This window comes from Rhinoraja longicauda, chromosome 1 (genome assembly GCF_053455715.1).
Source record: "Rhinoraja longicauda isolate Sanriku21f chromosome 1, sRhiLon1.1, whole genome shotgun sequence".
Lineage (NCBI taxonomy): Eukaryota > Metazoa > Chordata > Chondrichthyes > Rajiformes > Arhynchobatidae > Rhinoraja > Rhinoraja longicauda.
The window spans coordinates 68867509-68891050 of NC_135953.1; the positions used below are offsets into that span (position 1 = coordinate 68867509).

The 23542-nt window shown below is 42.9% G+C and overlaps 1 protein-coding gene across 3 annotated transcripts in view; it reads right to left on the reverse strand.

Annotated features, from left to right (window-relative positions):
- The window catches only part of wdr19 (WD repeat domain 19), an 85962-nt gene extending 64002 nt beyond the window's left edge, over nucleotides 1–21960 (reverse strand). For 2 of the 3 annotated variants that reach the window (XM_078399846.1, XM_078399836.1), the window contains exons 1-7: nucleotides 21870–21960; nucleotides 17305–17396; nucleotides 11215–11280; nucleotides 10809–10934; nucleotides 9348–9463; nucleotides 7411–7526; nucleotides 4545–4625 (exon numbers count right to left, since the gene is read on the reverse strand). In XM_078399846.1, the coding sequence (XP_078255972.1) occupies nucleotides 4545–4625; nucleotides 7411–7526; nucleotides 9348–9463; nucleotides 10809–10934; nucleotides 11215–11280; nucleotides 17305–17396; nucleotides 21870–21875 (603 nt within the window). In that variant the 5' untranslated portion in view covers nucleotides 21876–21960. The remainder of the gene's footprint in view (nucleotides 1–4544; nucleotides 4626–7410; nucleotides 7527–9347; nucleotides 9464–10808; nucleotides 10935–11214; nucleotides 11281–17304; nucleotides 17397–21869) is intronic. The other variant, XM_078399854.1, reaches the window with a different exon arrangement.
- Nucleotides 21961–23542: the final 1582 nt, after the last annotated feature.

Here is a 23542-nt window from a genome sequence, read left to right on the forward strand (position 1 = left end):
TGAGACATAAAATAATTTTACTGTTCTTATGGTTATGCTGGCAAAGGTTCTAGAGATATGGGTTTTGTCGCTGCACGCCAGCATGACTTACATAAATCCTAGCCAATATTATTGAGACCATGAAAATAAGTAGAACTATGAAGCTCCTTAGAAGAATAATAACCCATCAACAATCATGTTTCTGAAATTGACAGAGTGCTGGAGTAACTCAGTGGGCCAAGCAGCATCTCCAGAGAACATAGACAAGTGACATTTCGGGTCGGGATGCTTCTTTAAGTCCTGACTTGAAATGTCACCTGGTTTACAAAAAAAGACACAAAGTGCAGTTACTCCAGCACTTCATGTTTTTTTTTGTAAACCAGCCTCTGTAGATCCTGAAATAATTCTGAAATTACTGGGTTGGGAGGGCAGAATGAAAACTGGGATGTGGACAGATGTCAAAATTTACACCAGTTCTGCCTTTTTCATCCATGGGCCATGTACTTTTGCATGAAGAGACCATATATGAATGTTTTTTGATAAAAGTGGCATCAAATAAATTGTTTTTCTGATGGGAACAGAGAAGCAAGGAAAATCTAAGTTTAAAATAATTTGTAGAATCATAACAAATGTGCTTATAGAGGGAGTACAGAGAAGGTTCACCAGATTGATTCCTGGGATGGCAGGACTTTCATATGAAGAAAGACTGGATAGACTCGGCTTGTACTCGCTGGAATTTAGAAGATTGAGGGGGGATCTTATAGAAACTTACAAAATTCTTAAGGGGTTGGACAGGCTAGATGCAGGAAGATTGTTCCCGATGTTGGGGAAGTCCAGAACAAGGGGTCACAGTTTAAGGATAAGGGGAAAGTCTTTTAGGACTTGGGTTTAAACTAAGTAGTGGGGAGGAGGGGTTGACAAATTGGGAATATGAAGATGGAGTTAAAGGGGAAGCGAATACAGGAGAAATTGTAAAGGACTCTCGAATGAATGGGAAGGGAAGTTCTAGAAGGGATATGAGAGTAAGGTCAGGGCCAATTGTGACCGGTGTGAGAGGGGAGGTTAATACCGAAGTTAAAGTGTTGTATTTAAATGCGCGAAGTATAAAAAATAAAGTGGATGATCTTGAGGCTCAGTTAGACATTGGCAAGTATGATGTTGTGGGAATCACTGAGACATGGCTACATGAGGACCAGGGCTGGGAGCTGAATATTCAGGGGTACACAACGTACAGAAAAAACAGGCAGGTGGGGAGAGGGGGCGGGGTAGCTCTGGTGGTAAGGAATGATATTCACTCCCTTGCAAGGAGTGACATAGAATCAGGAGATGTAGAATCAATATGGATAGAGATGAGGAATTGTAAGGATAAAAAGACCCTAATGGGAGTCATCTACAGGCCCCCAAACAGTAGCCTCGACATAGGGTGCAAGTTGAATCAGGAGCTAAAATTGGCATGTCGCAAATGTAATGCTACGGTGGTCATGGGAGATTTCAACATGCAGGTAGACTGGGAAAATCAGGTTGGTAATGGACCCCAGGAAAGAGAGTTTGTGGAGTGCCTCCGAGATGGATTCTTAGAACAGCTTGTACTGGAGCCTACCAGGGAGAAGGCAATTCTGGATTTAGTGTTATGTAATGAACCTGACCTGATAAGGGGACTTGAGGTAAAAGAGCCATTAGGAGGCAGTGACCACAATATGATAAGTTTTAATCTACAAATTGAGAGGGAGAAGGGAAAATCGGAGGTGTCAGTATTACAGTATAGCAAAGGGGATTATGGAGGCATGAGGCAGGAGCTGGCCAAAATTGACTGGAAGGAGGCCCTAGCAGGGAAGACTGTGGAACAGCAATGGCAGGTATTCCTGGGAATAATGCAGAAGTTGCAGGATCAATTTATCCCAAAGAGGAGGAAAGATTCTAAGGGGAGTAAGAGGCACCCGTGGCTGACAAGGGAAGTCAAGGACAGCATAAAAATAAAAGGGAAGAAGTATAACATAGCAAAGAAGAGTGGGAAGCCAGAGGATTGGGACTCTTTTAAAGAGCAACAGAAGATAACTAAAAAGGCAATACGGGGAGAAAAGATGAGGTACGAGGGTAAACTAGCCAATAATATAAAGGAGGATAGTAAAAGCTTTTTTAGGTATGTGAAGAGGAAAAAAATAGTCAAGGCAGTAGCAGGGGAATTTATTATGGGGAACAAGGAAATGGCAGACGAGTTGAACCGGTACTTTGGATCCGTCTTCACTAAGGAGGATACAAACAATCTCCCAGATGTTCTAGTGGCCAGAGATCCTAGGGTGACAGAGGAACTGGAGGAAATCCACATTAGGCAGGAAAAAGTTTTGGGTAGACTGATGGGACTCAAGGCTGATAAATCCCCAGGGCCTGATGGTCTGCATCCCAGGGTGCTTAAGGAGGTGGCTCTAGAAATTGTGGACGCATTAGTGATTATTTTCCAATGTTCTATAGATTCCGGGTCAGTTCCTGTGGATTGGACGGTAGCTAATGTTATCCCACTTTTCAAGAAAGGAGGGAGAGAGAAAACGGGAAATGATAGACCAGTTAGTCTGACATCAGTGGTGGGGAAGATGCTGGAGTCAATTATAAAAGATGAAATTGCTGAGCATTTGGATCGCAGTAATAGGATCGTTCAGAGTCAGCATGGATTTACGAAGGGGAAATCGTGCTTGACTAATCTACTGGAATTTTTTGAGGATGTAACTAGGAAAATTGACAGGGGGGAGCCGGTGGATGTGGTGTACCTCGACTTTCAGAAAGCCTTCGACAAGGTCCCACATAGGAGATTGGTGGGCAAAATTAGAGTACATGGTATTGGAGGTAGGGTACTGACATGGATAGAAAGTTGGTTGACAGACAGAAAGCAAAGAGTGGGGATAAATGGGTCCCTTTCAGAATGGCAGGCAGTGACTAGTGGGGTACCGCAAGGCTCGGTGTTGGGACCGCAGCTATTTACAATATACATCAATGACTTGGATGAAGGGATTAAAAGTACCATTAGCAAATTTGCCGATGATACAAAGCTAGGTGGCAATGTGAACTGTGAGGAAGATGCTATGAGGTTGCAGGGTGACTTGGACAGGTTGTGTGAGTGGGCGCATGCATGGCAGATGCAGTTTAATGTAGATAAGTGTGAGGTTATCCACTTTGGTGGTAAGAATAGGAAGGCAGATTATTATCTGAATGGTGTCAAGTTAGGAAAAGGGGACGTACAACGTGATCTGGGTGTCTTAGTGCATCAGTCACTGAAAGGAAGCATGCAGGTACAGCAGGCAGTGAAGAAAGCCAATGGAATGTTGGCCTTAATAACAAGAGGAGTTGAGTATAGGAGCAAAGAGGTCCTTCTGCAGTTGTACAGGGCCCTAGTGAGACCGCACCTGGAGTACTGTGTGCAGTTTTGGTCTCCAAATTTGAGGAAGGATATTCTTGCTATTGAGGGCGTGCAGCGTAGGTCTTCTAGGTTAATTCCCGGAATGGCGGGACTGTCATATGTTGAAAGACTGGAGCGACTAGGTTTATATACACTGGAATTTAGAAGGATGAGAGGGGATCTTATCGAAACGTATAAAATTATTAAGGGGTTGGACACGTTAGAGGCAGGAAACATGTTCCCAATGTTGGGGGAGTCCAGAACCAGGGCCCACAGTTTAAGAATAAGGGGTAGGCCATTTAGAACAGAGATGAGGAAAAACTTTTTTAGTCAGAGAGTTGTGAATCTGTGGAATTCTCTGCCTCAGAGGGCAGTGGAGGCCAATTCTCTGAATACATTCAAGAGAGAGAGCTCTTAAGGATAGCGGAGTCAGGGGGTATGGGGAGAAGGCAGGAACGGGGTACTGATTGAGAATGATCAGCCATGATCACATTGAATGGTGGTGCTGGCTCGAAGGGCCGAATGGCCTTCTCCTGCACCTATTTTCTATTGTCTATTGACCGAGATGAGAAAGTTTTTTTTCACACAGAGAGTGGTGAATCTGTGGAATTCTCTGCCACAGAAGGTGGTTGAGGCCAGTTCATTGGCTATATTTAAGAGGGAGTTAGATGTGGCCCTTGTTGCTAAAGGGATCAGGGGGTATGGAGAGAAGGCAGGTACGGGATACTGAGTTGGATGATCAACCATGATCATATTGAATGGCGGTGTAGGCTCGAAGGGCCGAATGGCCTACTCCTGCACCTATTTTCTATGTTTCTATGTTTCTATCTTTACGACAAAATTACACTGCTTGATGGACTATTCAGAAGTTACTCCAATCTTCTTGGTACACCATAGGACAGATAACCACAACATTCTATAAATAGTGCAAACCCTCATCTTTCGTTTCTTGACAACCCATAGCCTTTGGGAAGGAACTGACAATATACCTGGAGAGCTGGATTTAAACCTCATTAAATATCCAGTGGTGAATGAGGCCTCAGGGAATTTTGGTCCTTCTAAGTAAAACAACTCTGAACAATCTCAACACACCTTCTCACAGCACAATTTTCAGGTGGTCAATCCATTTCATAAGAATTGCATGAACATATATCATTGTTTTTTCTTTGGAACAAACCGTGCTTTCTCCCACAGATGCCCGCTCATCAGTCTTCATCATCGAGAATTGAATGTCGCTTGGCTCTGCTCTCAGGGTGGTCTGTGGAAACAAAAATGATGTCGGATGATCAAATGGAATAAATCCAGAGAAATCTTTAAAAAATAAGAACAAGACTTACAGGATCTTAGACACAAAATGCTGGAGTAACTCATCAAGTCAGGCAGCATCACTGGAGAAAATGGAAATGTGATGCTTTGGGTCTAACTGAAGAATGGTTCTGCTCTGAAACGTCACCTATCCATTTTCTCCAGAGACACCACCTTACCCGCAGAGTTATTCCAACATTTTGTGTCTTTGTTTGGTATAAACCAACATCTGTAGTTCCTTTATATTACTTACAGGATATTGATCTGTTGGGCAAGTGTGCTGAGAAATGGTTAATGGAGTTCAATGCATAAACACTGATGAGCCAAAACAATATGACTACCTGCCTAATATACCGTTGGTCCTCTGTGTGCTGGCAAAACAGTGCCGACCCGCCGAGGCATGGACTCTACAAGACCCATGAAGGTGTCCTGTGGTATCTGGCACCAAAACATTAGCAGCAGATCCTTCAAGTCCTGTAAGTTACGAGGTGGAGCCGCCGTGGATCGGACTTGTCGAACCAGCACATCCCACAGATGCTTAATCGGATTGAGATCTGGAGAATTTGGAGGCCAGGGCAACACCGTGAACACTTCATCATGCTCCTCAAACTATTCCCAAACAATGTGTGCAGTGTGGCGGGGCGCATTATCCTGCTGAAAGAGGCCACTGCCATCAGGGAATACCATTGCCATGAAGGGGTGTACCTGGTTGCAACTATGTTTAGGTAGGTGACACGTGTCAAATTGACGTCCACATGAACGACCGGACCCAGGGTTTCCCAGCAGAACATTGCCCAGAGCATCACACTCCCCCCACCGGCTTGTTGTCTTCCCATGGTGCATCCTGGTGCCATCACTTCCCCAGGTAAACCGCGCACACATGCAAGGCCATCCATGTGATCTAAAAGAAAACGGAACTCATCGGATCAGACGACCTTCTTCCACTGCTCCAAGGTCCAGTTCCCACGCTAGAGTGCCCAATGTAGGCGCTTCTGACGGTGGACAGGGGTCAACATGGGCACTCTGACCGGTCTGCGGCTACGCAGCCCCATACGCAGCAGGATGCGATGCATTGTGTATTGTGACACATTCCTCCCGTGACCACCATTAAAATTTTCTGTGACTTGTGCCACAGTAGACCTTCTTTCGTTTCAGACCAGACGGGATAGCCGTCGTTGCCCTTGTGCATCTATGAGCCTTGGGCGCCCAACACCCTGTCGCCGGTTTGTGGTTTGTCCCTCCTCGGACCACTGTCGGTAGGTACTCACCACTGCTGACCGGGAGCACCCCACAAGCCTTGCTGTTTCAGAGATGCTCTGACCCAGTCGTCTGGCCATAACAATTTGGCCTTTGTCAAAGTCGCTCAGGTCTTTACTCCTGCCCATTTCTCCTGCATCCAACACATCGACTTCAAGAGCTGACTGTTCACTTGCTGCCTAATATATCCTATCCCTTGCCAGGTGCCATTGTAACAAGATAATCAATGTTATTCACTTTACCTGTCATGATATTTTGGCTCATTGGTGTAAGTGCAAGGTATTGCTTTTTGGGAAGTCAAACCCAGGGCAGGACCTTCACAGTGAATTTCAGGGCCCTGAGGAGTAGATAGGGTGATCTAGAAGGCCTTAATCATTCAGAGTATTGAGTATAGAAGTTGGGATGTTATGTTACAGGTGTACAAGACATTGGTGAGGCCAGATTTGGAGTATTGTGGTCACCCTGCTACAGGAAGGAGTGTGTAAGAATCAGAGGACATGGGTTTAAGATGAGAGGGGGAAAATTTAATAGGAACCCAAGGGGCAACTTTTTCACAAAGAGAGTAGTGGGTATATTGAACAAGCTGCCACATGATGTAGTTCAGGCAGGTACTATAACAACATTTAGACAATAGACAATAGGTGCAGGAGTAGGCCATTTGGACAGATTCATGGATAGGAAAGATTTAGAGGGATATGGGCCAAACACGGGCAGGTGTGACTAGTATAAATAGGGCATCTTGCTCAGCGTGCGCAAATTGGGTTGAAGAGTCTGTTTTTGTGCTGTATGAGTCTGGCAGGATTAGTTTCATTGTTAACTGCGTTCAAAATGACCAACAGACCAAGTAACCTCTACTGAGAAGTAAGATTTCACATATCATATCATATCATATATATACAGCCGGAAACAGGCCTTTTCGGCCCACCAAGTCCGTGCCGCCCAGCGATCCCCGTACATCAACACTATCCTACACCCACTAGGGACAATTTTTACATTTTACCCAGCCAATTAACCTACATGTTTCATTGATGGACTTTGTGAAGAAGGTTTTGCTGTAGTATAGTTTGGGGCTAGGAGAATGCAAACTATTTCGCCATTTTAGCAATTTTGAGGATAAAGGAATATTTTACAGTTTTGGAGGTAGGCATCAGCAACTTTAAATTAGTTCAATAAAAGAAAAACATTGGATTATCCCAACTCCTGGATTTTATTTTTAAAAATTCAATAATGTTTAATTTGGACTTCTTAAAAGTTCAGAACTCTGTCATTTTAGGTCACGATGTAGTTTATACGATATGCAGTCTTTAATCACGAACTTATAAATTCTACACAATAAATTTTATTCAAAGACTCTGCAGGCTTTTAAGACTACATTTCCTATCTGGGATAATTTTAATATCAAAATTAACATATTTCAAATGTCAGTAGTTTTAACATAATATCAATTGGAAAAGAAAACTATAACATGTTCTCTCTTTTACCTGCCTAATGGTATCTCCCTCCTGATTGCTAACAGTTATTGCTTTGTCTTCACTACCCAATGCAAGCAGATTCTGGGTACTCCAGCAACCACAAGTGATGCGTTTTGTGTGTTTCCCTGAGAAAGAAAATAGATAGGAAAGCTAGTTTAGATTAAAGAAGCCCAAAGTTTTAGTGAATAAGTTCAGGAACAGATACTGTTGCTAACATTTCCATGCAAGTGAAGCACAGGAATAGCTAGAACGTGCGGTAATGTCTAACAGTATACAGGCCGCTCCAGGTAATGAACAGGTTCCATTTTTACACACATCCAGAAGTTGATTTTGTCCATAGGCTGGAAAATACACAAAAATCACTGGGTAAGATAACCAGACTGCTACGGTTTTGTGATGAATGGCATCAAAAGCATATAAGACTGATAAGAACGATTACTAAAAGTGGAAAAAGGAAGCTAGTTCGTTGTTCATAAAAACAATGGTTTGTTCATACATCGGACTTCTGAATTTAATAATGTTATGTGAATTTATTCACACTTCAGGCACCCATAAGTTGGGTGTTCGTAACCTGGTGATGGCCTGTACAAAAGGTAAGAAAAACAGAATATCAAACAGCATCAGAGTCAATATTTCATGTCAAGGATACTTCAACCAGCGCTGGGAACAAACTCTGTTCCCACAGCACTTTCCCATGCAATCACAGATTATAGAACACCTGCCCTTTTATTTTTTCTCTTCAAGGCACCAAATAGGGCAGCGTTTCACAGAATACAGCTTTACGGAACAGATCTGATCAGTCTGTCAACTTATTATCACCAAATCCAATTCTTCACATCATTCTTCAAACATCTCTATCGACTGTACAAATCTCTCAACTCTCTGCAGTAATGCAACCATCAATCATCTTTCTGAATTCCGTCATCAACTATCCAAACTTTTCTGTTAACTGTTCAAATCCCCAATGCTAATCATCCTCCCTAAATATCCAGCTGCATAAATGTTCCCATAATCATTTTTATCACCTGCCCTGCCCAAACCGTGCTCCACCATACATCCATAATCCTCTTTTTAACCTGAAATGTTAACTGTTTCTCTTCCACAGATCTTGTCGGACTTCCTGAGATTTTCAAACATGTATACTTTCATTTCCTCTCATTGACATTTCCTCATTCCTTCAATCCTCTCTCTGCCCTGTTTACACTCCGAGGCCTCTCTTTGTTCTACCACCATTATTATCAACCCACTCACACTCCCACTCCCAGTTAATACATTCTCTGACTCAAATCCAAGAGAGAAAAACTGAAATAACGTTGGAGTTGGATGACTTTTTAAAATCAGAACTGACACATTCTAATACAAACTGGAAAGGTTGATTATCTAAAGATGGTGTAATCAACATGGAGTCTTAAATGCTGTTACAGGCATAGTCAGAAGATGAGATTCTGTTCCTCAAGCCTGTGATGGATTTGTTAAATTGGTGTAAGAGGGCAAGGATTGAGAGTCAGAGTGGCAGTGGACATCATAATTCTCCATTCTTTCCCACTCCTACAAATGACTATTCCTACTTGGTGTTTAATGCATATTTATGGACCTGAAACATTAATTATTTTTTTCTGTACACATGCAATGTGACATTCTCAGAGTTTTTTATTTCAGATTTCCAGAATCTTTGTATTTTTGCTATTCTCCTTTTAAGTCAGAACATTGGCTGAAATCCATTTCAGTGTAAAGTGATTCTCCATCCACGTAAGACATCATCCAACCACATACAAGAGGAAATTAAGGTTAAGATGTGTAAATATAAAAGGTTACTCCAGAATTTTGATATTAAACACATAGGAAATGTAAATCAGCTTCAGACTAACTGGCAAAATCACTGTAAACTTTCAAAAGATAGAGGAACATAAATATTTTGGATCTCACATAGGTCACATTTTACTCACCTAGGACTGGGACTTTACGGGAAGTCTGTAAGTTATAGACAAGCAGATTTCCTTTGGTTGTTCCGACAGCAAGTTGTGATCCTGCTTTTGACCACAGCAAAAATGACATCTGGTCCCTGCAAAAATATATCATAACTAAGAATAATAAATAGACTGAAGGTGAAATGCAGAGGGTTATCAAAGTAAATCCTGCGTCGCATGCCAAGAATTTGCAGAAACTGCATAACTTTCGGCAGAGGTGAGAAAATAAATTGGATGGTTATTATCCAGAAAGATCTACCAGATCTTGGTAAATAGTACTTCATCCAAACTGCTGCCACGAAAGGAAAAACTTCCAACATACAAAAGCTTTCAGATCTTGCTTGAGACTTAACATGTAATTTACATAAAATAACACATAAAGAAATTTTAATGTAGTCTATCCAACTCATAATGAAGCAGCCTCCTATCCCTAATTAACAATTCTAATTCAACAGTACTTATTCTTATGCCTAAATTGAAGTTATGTTACATTAACTACTTTAAAATATCAATTAGCCAATTGTCTTTCTGAAATAGAACATCTTGCAGTTAATGCAATTAACGGACAAATTATTTCTAATAATACTAATGACGTTCAAGTTTCTGTTTATCTATTTATCAGTCTGAAGAAAGGTCTCGACTCGAAACGTCACCCATTCCTTCTCTCCAGAGTTGCTGCCTGTCCGGTTGAGTTACTCCAGCATTTTGTCTACCTTCTGTTTATCTATTTTGGTCATAATTTCCTAAATTGGATATTACATGCAAGCTGTCATGTGTTTTCAATTTCCATTAAAAAAATTACCATCAACACACCCTCCCCCTTCCACGCCCCCCCCCCCCCCCCCCCCACTTCACCTTCAATGGTTCAGATCTTGCTGGAACCATCTCAACTTTATAGTAATCATTGTAAATCCCAATAACCAAAACCTCACCCTTGCAGCTATTCTGCACAGCATGAGCAGTAAATGGACATTAGACTTCAAAGACTGTCTTCTGACAGCCCGTGCTGTCAGAAGTTCTTTTCATTGTTTCAGAGACATCTGGGAAAGCTGAAAAAATTAAAAGTTATTAAAAACAATAGCTTTTTTAAAAGCACACGTACTGCTGGAGTAACTCAGTGGGTCTGGCAGCATCTTTGGAGAACATGGATAGCTCACATTTTGGGTCAGGACACTTCTTCAGAGGGCCTGAAGGGCCCTGATCCATTCTCCAGAGATGCTGCCTGAGCCGCTGAATTACTCCAGCACTTTGTGTCTTTTTTTGTAAACCAGCATCTGTAGTTTGTACTTGTTTAGTAATTTTTGATACTATAATTATTCTCTTGGTGACCCAGAAAACCCAGTTTGAGCAAAATAGCTACAGAAAATATGTAACTTCCCAAAAGTAAAGGAATTTATTAGAAAATAAGAAAAATATTTACTTCAGTATTAGTCAGCTCACCTCATACCACTGTCCAGTTGTGATGTTTTATGAGTGTTTGCATCCCATAGGTAGATAGTATTTGATTTGTCAGCAATCACAGCCAAGGCATCTCCATCTTTATCCCAATCCATAGAAATGCAAAGTCTAGATGACCCAGAAGGAAAAGATATTCATATATAAGCTTAACCTTAACTTGAGAATTTATTTTTATTTGCTTGGAGGTAATTGTTGGAGATTCCCACTTCTAAAATGTTATATTTATTTAATGGTGCAGATTATTGATGAATATACAGTTAAATTGGACTATAAACTCCCACCTGAGTGGTAAGGTGCAAATTTAAAAAAATTCTAAAGTAATTTTAATCACACTGGGGGATGCTGCCTTTATAAGCAGCCATTCAAAATACAATGATTTTCTTCATACCCTGTAAGATTAATTTCATTCCTTTTGTGTCCATGTCGATCAAAGATCTTCACTGTGTGGTCAGACCTGAGACAAACCAATAAGTCTACAGTAAGTTTAAAAACATCAATATGTGTAAGCTCCTCAAAGATTAAATGACTATGACCATGCATTGACGAAGTGCAGTTAATTGTTAAATCCATTCTGCAGTTTTTCTATGACCATCAAACCAAAATCATTGTGGGAATAATCATCATCATCATCAAATGTGGGTAGGATATGTTTTCTAATCGTCTTTGTTTTCATTTAACCAGCAAATCTGTAAAAGTACTGTGACCAGCCATCTCCACATCAGGTTGCATGTTGCTCCTGATTGAAGCCATGCACTATATCTGATGTGGACATATAATTCCTTGTAAGCCTTTCTAGCAAGGCTTCCTTACTTTTACTTTATTGCTCCAAATTACAGCATCTGTGGTCTCTTGTCTCTTCCTAACTTTTACAGTCCACTCAATATGCAAAACATAATTATTTGCTGTACCTTCATGCTCACTTTTATAGACTAGACCAAGTGGACCCGTTGGGTCCAACCCTCTCCTTCATTGGTGCAGCACCCTCTCCTCCCCCCCTCCCCTCCCCTCTCCCCCCATCCCCCTCCCTCCCTCCTCCACCCTCTGTCCCCCTCCCTCCTCCCCATCCCCTCCCCATCCCCTCCCTCCAACCCCCCCCTCCATTCTCCTCTCCCCCTCCCCTCCCCCCTTCCCCTCCCCCACACTCCATCCCCCTCAACCCCCCTTATCCTCCCTCCTCCTCCTCCTCCCTCCCTCCCTCCCTCCATTCCTCCCTAGGAGATAGATTTAAACTTTAAAATGTGAATAACTAAAAATATAACACCGATTTCAATGAAACTTTTTCCGTTAGCACCAAAGGGACGACGGTGAGTAAGGTGGGCCTAAAATTGTCGCGCTATCATGTAATGTTTTGGCTGTAGTTCAGGAACAAACAAACAAACAAGAGTTTTAGTATATAGATTGATAGAAAATAGGTGCAGGAGTGGGCCATTCAGCCCTTCGAGCCAGCACCGCCATTCAATGTGATCATGGCTGGTCATCCACAATCAGTACCCCCTTCCTGCCATCTCCCCATATCCTTTGATCCACTAACCCTAAGAGCTCTATGTAACTCTCTTTTGAATGCATCCTGTGAATCGGCCTCCAAAGCTTTCTGAGGCAGAGAATACCACAAATTCACAACTCTCTGGGTGAAATAGTTTTTCCCCATCTAAGTTCTAAATGGCCTACCCCTTATTCTTAAACTGTGGCCTCTGGTTCTGGACTCCCCCAACATCGGGAACATGTTTCTTGCATCTAGCGTGTCTAATTTCTTAATAATTTTATGTTTCTATAAGATCCCCTCTCATCCTTCTAAAGTCCAGTGAATACAAGCCCAGTCATTCCATTCTTTCATCATATGACAGTCCCACCATCCCGGGAATTAACCTTGTGAACCTACGCAGCACTCCCTCAATAGCAAGAATGTCTTTCCTCAAATTAGGAGACCAAAACTGCACGCAATACTCCACGTGTGGTCTCACCAGGGCCCTGTACAACTGCAGAAGGACCTCTTTGGTCCTCTACTCAAATCCTCTCATTATGAAGGCCAACATGCCATTAGCTTTCTTCACTGCCTGCTGTACTTGCATGCTTACTTTCAGTGACTGATGTACAAGGACAAGGTCACATTGCACTTCCCCTTTTCCTAATCTGACACCATTCAGATAATAATCTGCCTTCTTGGTCTTGCCACCAAAGTGGATAACCTCACATTTATCCACATTATACTGCATCTGCCATGCATGTGCCCATTCACCTAACTTATCCAAGTCACCCTGCACCCTTATAGCATCCTCTTCACAGTTCACACTGCCACCCAGCATTGTGTCATCTGCAAATCTGCTAATGTTACTTTTAACGTTAATTCCTAGTCGTTGTTTCCTGTCTGCCAACCAATTTTCTATCCATGTCAATACCCTACCCCCTATACCATGTGCTCTAATTTTGCCCACTAATCTCCTGTGTGGGACCTTATCAAAGACTTTCTGAAAGTTCAGATACACTATATCCACTGGCTCTCCCTTATCCATTTTACTTGTTACATCCTCAAAAAGTCCAGAAGATTAGTCAAGCAAGATTTCCCCTTTGTAAATCCATGCTGACTTGGACCGATCCTGTTACTGTCATCCAAATGTGCCGCTATTACACCTTTAATAATTGACTCCAGCATCTTCCCCACCACTGATGTCAGGCTAACTGGTCTATAATTCCATGCTTTCTCTCTCCCTCCTTTCTTAAAAAGTGGGATAACATTAGCTACCTTCCAATCCACAGGAACTGATCCAGTATCTATAGAACATTAGAAAATGATCACCAATGCATCCACAATTTCTCGAGCCACCTCCTGAGTACCCTAGGTTGCAGACCATCAGGCCCTGGGGATTTATCAGCCTTCAGTCCCATCAGTCTACCCAACACCATTTCCTGCCTAATGTGGATTTCCTTCAGTTCCTCCGTCTTGCCTTTTTCGTTACCTTCTGTTGTTCTTTAAAACTTTCACAATCCTGTGGCTTCCTGTTCATCTTTGCTATGTTATATGTCTTCTCTTTTATTTTTATACTGTCCTTGATTTCCCTTGTCAGCCATGGTTGCCTCTTACTCCCCTTAGAATATTTTCTCCTCTTTGGAATGAAATGATCCTTCACCTTCTGGATTATTCCCAGAAATTCCTGCCATTGCTGTTCTACCGTCATCCCTGCTAGGGTCCCTTTCCAGTCAACTTTGGCCAGCTCCTCGCTCATGCCTCCATAGTCCCCTTTGTTCAACTGCAATAATGACACTTCTGATCTTACCTTCTCCCTCTCAAATTGCAGATTAAAACTTATGGTCACTATCTCCAAATGGTTCCTTTACCTTGAGTTCCCTTATCAAATTCGGTTCATTACACAACACTAAATCCAGAATTGCCTTCTCCCTGGTAGGCTCCATTACTCTAAGAATCCATCTAGGAGGCACTCTACAAACTCCCTTTCTTAGGTTCCAGTACCAACCTGATTTTCCCAGTCAACCTACATATTGAAATGTCCCATAACCACCGTATCATTACCTTTGTTACATGCCAATTTTATCTCCTGATGCAACTTGCACCCTATATCCAGGCTATTGTTTGGGGGCTTGTAGATAACTCCCATTAGCGTCTTTTTGCCCGTACAATTTCTCAGTTCAAACCACAATAACTCTACATCTTCTGATTCTATGTCACCCCTCACAAGGGACTGAATTTCATTCCTTACCAACAGAGCTACCCCACCCCCTCTGTCCACCCGTCTGTCTTTTCGATAGGACGTATAACCCTGAATATTCAGTTCCCAGCTCCGATCCTCTTGCAGCCATATCTCTATAATTCCCACAACATCATACCTACCAATCTTTAACTGAGCCCCAAGTTCATCCACTTTATTTATAATACCGCGCATTCAAAAATAACACTTTTAATTCGGTATTCACCTCTCCTCTCACACCGGTTTCTATTTCACCTGACCTTACTCTCTTATCCCTTCTTGAACTTTCCGGCCCATTAGTTTGGGTGTCTTTCGTAAATTTTCCTGTATTCTCTTTCCCTTTATCTCCATCCTTATACTTCCAATTTGTCGACCCCTCCCTCCCGCTATAATTAGTTTAAACCCACTGTGTCATTGAGGGGGAAACCGGATTTGTTATGTCAGTTTTCCATAACGTCTCCATATTTAAGCAATATTTTACTTTTCTCATCTTCCTATTAATATGGATCTCACATTCTGGGCCCTCTCATTTAATCTGCATTATCCTTTTGCTGAACCAGTGCCCACCTCACAAATTGGTTTCCCACCTAACTTTGTATCACCAGTAAAAAGGCTGGGTTATTGTCAAGGATACCTGCCACCCTGCATTCTCTTTCTCTCTTCTACCCTCTTGGGGAAACTACCCTTGGTGTTAAAGCAAGTTGTGAGAAATAAGCATGGAATGCAGGCAGGGGATTGAAGGCTTTGTGGCAAAGTTTGCGTATGATACAAAAATAGGTGGAGGGGCAGGTAGTGTAGAGAAAGCAGGGACTCTGCAGGAGGACATGAACAGGTTGGGAGAGTGGGCACAGATGTGGCAGATGGAATATAGTGTAGCAAAGTGTGGAGTCATGCATTTTGGTAGTAGGAATATAGGCGTAGATTATTTTCTAAATGGGGTGTGATTCCAGAAATCAGAGGTACAAAGGAACTTGGGAGTGCTGGTGCAGGATTCCCAAAAAGTTAATCTGCAAGTCGAATCGGTAGTATAGAAAGCAAACTCAATGCTAGCATTTATTTCAAGAGGGCTAGTATACAAAAACAGGGATGTAATGTTGAGGCTCTATAGGGTGCTAGTATGGCCGCATTTGGAATATTGTGAGCAATTTTGGGCACCATATCTGAGGAAGGGTGTGCTGGGCCTGGGGAGGGTCCAGAGGAGGTTTACAAGAATGATCCCAGGAACAAGTAGGTTAACCTATGATGAGCTTTTGGTGGCACTGGGTCTGTACTAGCTGGAGTTTAGAAGAATGAGGGGGGACCTCATTGAAACATACATAACAGTGAAAGGATTGGATAGAGTGGATGTGGAGAGGATGTTTCCACTGGTGGGAGGGTCTAGGACTGGAGCTCATTGCCTCAGAGTTAAGGACTTTTTTTAGGAAGTAAATTTCTTTAGTCAGAGGGTGGTGAATCTGTGGAATTCTTTGCCACAGAGGGGTGTGGAGGCCAAGTCATTGGATATTTTTACGGCAGAGATAGATAGATTCTACGTTAGTACAGGTGTCAGAGGTTGTGGGGCAAAGGCAGGAGAATGGGGTTAGGAGGGAGAGATAGATCAGCCATGATTGAATGGCGGAGTACACTTGATGGGCAAATGGCCTAATTCTACTATTCCTTATGAGGTTCAGCAACTGGGCAGTAACCTAGTAGATGGAATATAGTGTAGGAAAATGAGAAGCGATGCACTTTGGTAGGAAGAAACAAATCTTGAAATTTTGTTATTAGAGGAAACTCACAAACAAAGTAAACTACAGTTGTAGCCTTTAATGCAATGTGGTCAAAATGCAAGAATAGGAAAGTCTTGTTAAGATCGTACTGTAAAAAAGGAAAGAATGAAGGCGTTGAGTTTTTCTTACTGAAGGAAGCACCAACAGAGTAGAAAATCCATAAACATATCAACAGCGGCAGACACCTCCCGGCTGAGTCCAGAGCCCCCGCAGGTCGGAGCCCACGGTCGGCGGAGGTGGCAAGGCTGAAGCCCCCGCGGATCGGAGCTCACAGCCGGCGGAGCCCATGGCCGAGATCGCCCGCGTGTCATGAGTCGACAGAGTCCGCAGCTGGGGCCTGGGTCGGCGCCACGGAGGCGTCCGGTGAGGACCCGGCAGCGATAGTGGAGAAGTTGGTGCAGCGGTTGATGATGGCACCGACCGACAGACGAGGACGGACCACGTGGAGCTAGGACGCCACTGCCGAGGGAAGGAACAAAGGAGGACCTGGCGTGGGGGGGACCGCTGTGAGGGAGGGGGAAGAACAATTAGGACCGCCATGAGGGGGCGAGGGGCCGAGGAGAACAAAGGGGGGTGTGACGCGGATACTGTGTATACGTAACTTTGTCAGCGCTCTTATGTGGTGACTATTTGCATACCTTGGGTTTGCAAGCAAAGAATTTCACTGTGACTTGTCACATGTGACAATAAAGTATTCATTCATTCATTCATTCATTCATTCATTCATTCATTCATTCATTCATTCATATTCTACCAAAATGTTTGGTTGCAGACTTTGTATGTGGTGTTTGTGCTAAGCAGGCACCCAGTAAAAATAAAAACATTAACGTCACTCATATTGCCCAGGTAAACTACCACCTTTTGCACAGAATTGACAGAAAATTCAATGGAGTGTAATACGGAGATGATATCACTAAATATAATAATAATAATGCTTTAACTCCCACTTGATAGGGGAATTTTTTGATCTTCTAATAGATTGATTATAGTAATATGTAAATAGCTTACCCAGTTACAGCTATGTAGTTACCCAGCGTTTTCTGCCATTGATATTGTATAAGGTTACCTGCAATAAGTTTCTCTGAAATGGTAAATACTCGCTGCACAGGAAAGAAAACAAACAGTATTTTTAGAAACACAAAAGTATTTGGCTTTAACACAGAGTTTGGATGTAGGGTTCAGTTACAGCTACATTTAAATTGTTAAATATAGTAAAAAATATTCACAATATCATAAGTACTGAAGTAAAATTATCACAATACAAACTTTTCCCTTAACTAACTAATTGCAAATGTTTCCAAACTGTCCAAATATTTTCAAGTGTCATATAAAACCTGGAAATAACCAACTAACCTTACGAGAAGAAATATTCTTGAACAGTAAACCCTCGTTATTATGGACCTCTTTATAACGGATTTTGGTTATAGCGATTGGTCTCTTTAGGAACACAGGCTACTAGTTACACTGCAGAGGCTATTGAAACTGACAAGGCATTGAAATTGACAAGCAATCACTTCGATCGGCACTTAACTATTAAACAATGTAACAAACAGCCTTTAGTATTTTTAACTTGCAGTTACAAACATACATTTTAGCTGTAAGGACTTGGTACACTCAGCAGGTTAGGCATGTTAATATCTCTGAAAGGAGAAAAAGAGTTAATGTTTAAAGTCAATGCCCTTTCACCCTGAACTGTAGGTGGGCAGTTGGTCATGGGAATCTCAGTTACAGCAGGACAGGGTTTCCTCACCAAGCCAGACAAATGCCCCATACCTCCCATTTTGCTCTCAATCTCTGAATGCCGGAATCAGCAGCAGCAGCAGCAGCAGAGGTTATTGCTGTTCCACAGCTACGCTGGACAAGATGGTGCTGCGCTCCATGTGGTGAGGGAGGTCCTACTGGGCTCTCAGTGACTGGGCTCCAGGCAGTGATGCCCTGGTGGAAAAACCCTTACTCAATTATAGTGGACAATTCCCCCCCTTTGGTCGATTATAACGAGAGTTTACTGTACTCTTAATTTACACACATAAAGATTTACAAGGATGTTGCCGGATCTGAAAGGTTTGAATTATAAGAAGTGGCAGAATCTTTTTTCTATGGAGCGCAGGAGACTGAGAAGTGACCTTATCTATCGCCCTCATGAAGTTCATAAAATCATGAGGCAAAGGTAAGACAAATAACCGCAACCTTTTTCCCCAGAAAGAGAGTAAAAATAGAAGGGAGACACAAAAAGCTGGAGTAACTCAATGGGACAGGCAGCATCTCTGGAGAGAAGGAATGGGTGACGTTTTGGGTCGGACCCTTTTTCAGACGTTAGTGATAAGGGAAACGAGAGATGTAGACGATGATGTAGAGAGACAAAGAACATTGAATGAAAGATATGCAAAAAAGTAACGATGATAAAGGAAACAGGTCATTGTTAGCTGTTTGTTAGGTGATAGAAGGGATTGGTTTAGTCGAGTGGGTGGATTTAAAAGAGATGTGAGTAGCAACTTTTTCACACAAAGGTTGGTGTGTATATGTTCTCAAAATCTTGTTCTCAAAATCTCTGTAAAGCGTCTTTGAGTATATGAAAAGCGCTATATAAATAAAATGTATTATTATTATTATTATTATATGGAATGAGCTACCAGAGGAAGAAGTAGAGGCAAGTACAATTATGACTTTTAAAAGATATTTGGATGGATACATGAATAAAAAAATGTTTGGAGGGTTATGGAGAAGGCACAGGCAAGTGGGACTAGTTCAATTAGGCAGCTTGGTCAACATGGATGAGATGGGGTGAGGAATCTGTTTCCGAGCTGTATAGTTCTAAGACAAGCTAATTTTCTTGGGGGGTGAATGGGAATTTGCAGATGCTGTTGGCCTAATCTCCCTGACCTTCTATGGTTCCTATTTCCCTAACACATTGATTTCATAACCCTTGCCCTCCTTTCATTCTACACCTTTAGTTATTTAGTTTTAGAGATACAGTGTGGAAACAGGCCCTTTGACCCACTGGGTCCGCACCGACTGGTGAATCCCGTACACTAGCACTATCCTCTACAGTAGGAACAGTTTACAATTTTTACTGGCCAATTAACCTAAAAACCTGTATGTCTTTGCGGGAGGAAATTGGAGTTCCCTGAGAAAACCTACGAGGTCACGGGGAGAACGTACAAAGTCCTTACAGACAGCACCTGTAGTCAGGATGGAACTCGGGTCTCTCGAGCTGTAAGGCAGCAACTCTATCGCTGTGCCACTGTGCCACCATGCACCCATTGCTAACCACCATCCCAACAGTTTCTCTGGTACAGTTCTCTCCTCCTCTTAAAACAGACAGCTACAAATACAGCATGTGCCAGACAATTAGCCTGGTCATTCACCACAACATCTAGCTCAATTATATAAAATAATGTTTCAACTCCCCTTTCCCATCTAACCCTTTCAATTATTTCAGAATATCTGAAATTGTCTGCAGAAGCATAGATTTAGCTCTTCAGTAGCAAGCTATCTTCTCTGACTCCCTTATATTGTTTTATTATTTTCACCTCAAATATTCTGAAGCAAGAGATTTCTGCATTCTATCTCCATACTGACAATATTTCACTCTGAAGGAAACATTGAAGCATTATGACCTCAGTTCATCCTGAAAGATTCAATAGCTAATTAAGCACACATTAATTGTGGTCATTAATGTGATATTGGACAGCTAGCATGCAAAGGTGACAGAAATAACTGATCAGATCATCCCTTTTAGTTAGACAAAAGGAATATGCAGAGAAAAAAACAGTGCTGGAAGATCGCAGCAGGTCAGGCAGCATCTGTGGACGGAAATTGACAGACATTTTGGGTTGTCTTTCCATTCCCCTGCACAGATACTGCCTGACCTGCTGAATTCCTCCAGCATTTTATTTTACATTTGTTTTATGTGTTGAGTGAGGTATCAATATTGGACAGGTTTCCACATCTTCCCTGGTCTCCTAAGAATAGTGCTATGGCAACGTTTTATGGCCAAAGGAAACAAAAAGTTTCACCCAGAGAGTTGTGAATCAGTGGTTTTCACCCCGAGTTGTGAATCTGTGGCAGTGGAGGCCAATTCACTATATGTATTCAAGGGAGAGTTAGAGCTAACGGAATCAAGGGATATGGGGAGAAAGCAGGAACGGGGTACTGGTTTTGGATGATCAGCCATGATCATATGGAATGACAGTGCTGGCTCAGAGTCGAATACCCTTCACCTGCACCTATTTTCAATGTTTCTAATGTTGCCATGGCACAATTTGTTATGTCCAATGGAGACAACAAATGGTATTCACTTTAGATGTCTTCTCCAACAAAAGCATCTTTAAATGTGCAACATTTCCTCAGCACGACACACCAATGAGTGCACCAATCCATTATATGAAACCTGGAACCACTATCTTCTCAGAGGCAAGATCACTACCATCAGTTTGCTCAGAGCTCAGAGGCAAAATCACTACCATCCAGCCAATGCCAACAAGGCAGACACAAACTGCAGGAGTAACTCAGAATAAGCCACTGCTTTGGTACTAAAGAGAAAATATTATGGTAACTTTAAACAAAATGCGTGACTGGTCAAAATCCTGGTTAGAGTGGTTCAAAAATGGAATAGGAACAAAAATGGATTTTAATGCAAGTTGAATAATTGTTATTTTCAAGTGTAAGTGAGCAGTTTGGGTAGGATGGGACTGCATAGTAATTGCAAGCAGGAAAAAAGATATAGAATGTTTATAGCACAAAGTTGTTTTGCCTCATCATGAATGTGGGGAAAATAATCTGCTCATTAAAGTTTCAAGCTTGGGGGTAATAGAACATTTATAGACGTGGACCTAAATGAGCTGGCATCTCCAAATCACTGCAGTTTCAGGTAAGTTCTTGAGATTTAGTTAATTCTGCAGAAAGGACCAGAGTAGTGACTAAATATTAGAACAGTCTATTTTCTTAGTCATACTTTCTAATGGAGATCTGGATTTATAACAAAGGGATTCAGAGATCTACAACTGTTTTAGGCAAGGATGGATCACTGCTTCGGATATCTGTACATCCATTGGCTGCCAGTTTTTTCAGATTCCGTGGAACTGATTTTGCCGAGGCACGAAAGGGGCCTGTGTAATAAAAGTGGGTCTGAAGAAGGGTTCAGACGAAAAATACCGCTTGTCCATGATCTCCAGGGATGCTGCCTGACTCGCTGAGTTACTCCAGCACTCTCTGTGTCTTTCTTAGGCGTTGTCGTGATGGGAGCTTCACCCGCAACCTGATGGACCTCAAACTCAACTAAATGCAAACATCCACAGGGACGTGAGGAGCAGCGAGTGGTGCACAGATGGCAGGAATGCGTCCACACCTATAGTTGATGTGCTTTGCCCAGCGTCCCACAGAGCACAAACTGTCATGTCGCCATAGCAACCACGCCAGGGGCTGCTTCAGGCCCTCGCCTCTTGTACTCACTCGGGGCTGCCGAGCTCCCCCGACCGGATAACCATCGGCGAGAAGGTCGATGGGCAAAGCACATGGACAGTTCCCTTGACTGAGTACTCGGTAGATTCAAACACCCTCAGCATCTCTCTCACCTTCATCTCCCTCTTTATTTCTCTCGCCGACCATTTGCCTGGATCTCAGCTTCCATCTGCGCATGCGCAACCTTCTTCCCCTTTCTTCCCATGACGCAAAGCGGAAGCGCGCGCCGCCTCCCCGTTGCCCCTGGAGACCGCCGGAGCGCCGCCTCCCCGTTGCCCCTGGAGACCGCCGGAGCGCCTCCTCCCCGTTGCCCCTGTCGACCGCCGGAGCGCCGCCTCCCCGTTGCCCATGGCGACCCGCCGGAGCGCCGCCTCCCCGTTGCCCCTGGCGACCCGCCGGAGCGCCGCCTCCCCGTTGCCGGCCCAGAGCGCCAGTTGTTGCAGAGAGGAGTGAGTACGGGGCAGGGTCTACGGCTCCAGCTCCACTTCAATCCCGCCGGGCGGATTAACATTGTGCCTAGGAATATGTGGGTCTGAAACGATACCCGTTGAAGAAGGGTCTCGACCCGAAACGTCACCCATTCCTTCTCTCCAGAGATGCTGCCTGTCCCGCTGAGTTACTCCAGCATTTTGTGTCTATCTTTTGTGCAAAGGACCTGCAGATACTGGCTTATATCGAAGACAGACACAAAGTGCTGTCTCAGTTTGGTCCCACATTCCAAAAACATGGGAATTAGTAGGTTAATTGGGCACTGTAAATTGCCCCAAGTGTGTCGGTGGGTGGTAGAATCATTGGGTAGTTGATGGGGTTGTGGAGAGAGTATAATAGAATAGGGTCCGAAGAAAGGTCTCGACTCCAGCAATGGACTGTCCCAGCTGCTACGGTCAGGCAAACGCCTCCGCTGTCACGCTGTGAAAACAGAGAGGATGAGACGGAGTTTCTTCCCACAGGCCATCAGGACTGTTAACTCTCATATCACCAGGGACAAATTTAATTTACTGTATTAATTTATTTTTTGTGTTACATTTTTTTTTTCCTATTCTGTTTTGTAGTTTAGCACAATCCGCAGGCGTTGCCACTTTCATTTCACTGCACATCTTGTATATGTATGTGACAAATAAACTTGATTTGACCCAAATGTCACCTATTCCTTTTCTCCAGAGATACTGCCTGGCCCACTGTGTTACTCTAGCATTTTGTGTCTATCTTCGGTGTAAACCAGTATCTCCAGTTCCTTCCTACACAAAATAGAGTTAATGTTGAGAGGTGCTGAACATTTTAACAAGCATGGAGGTAGACAAATCTCCCCGGCCTGATCAGATATATCCGAGGATACTGTGGGAAGTTTTTGAAGAAGAAATTGCAGGTGCTTTGGCTGAGGTTTACCAGTCGTCATTAAATCGGGGCGAGGGGCTGGAAAACTGGAGGGTGGTAAATGTTGTGCCTCTATTTAAGATGGGCTGCAAGTAAAATCCTGGGAACTATAGGCCAGTGAACCTAACATCTATGGTGTGAAAGTTACTAGAGACCATGCATATGCATTTAGATAGACAATGACTGATTAGGAATAGTCGGCATGGTTTTGTGCTTGGGAGATCGTGTCTCACAAACCTGATTGAGTTTTCTGAAGCTGTAACCAAAAAGGTTGACGAGGGCAGAGCTGTAGATATCATCCATATGGATTTCAGCAAGGCATTTGATAAGCTGCTCTGGCAGGTTAGATTGCATGGGATTCAGGGACATCTAGCTGACTGGATAGACAATTGGCTTCATGGAAGGAAGCAGA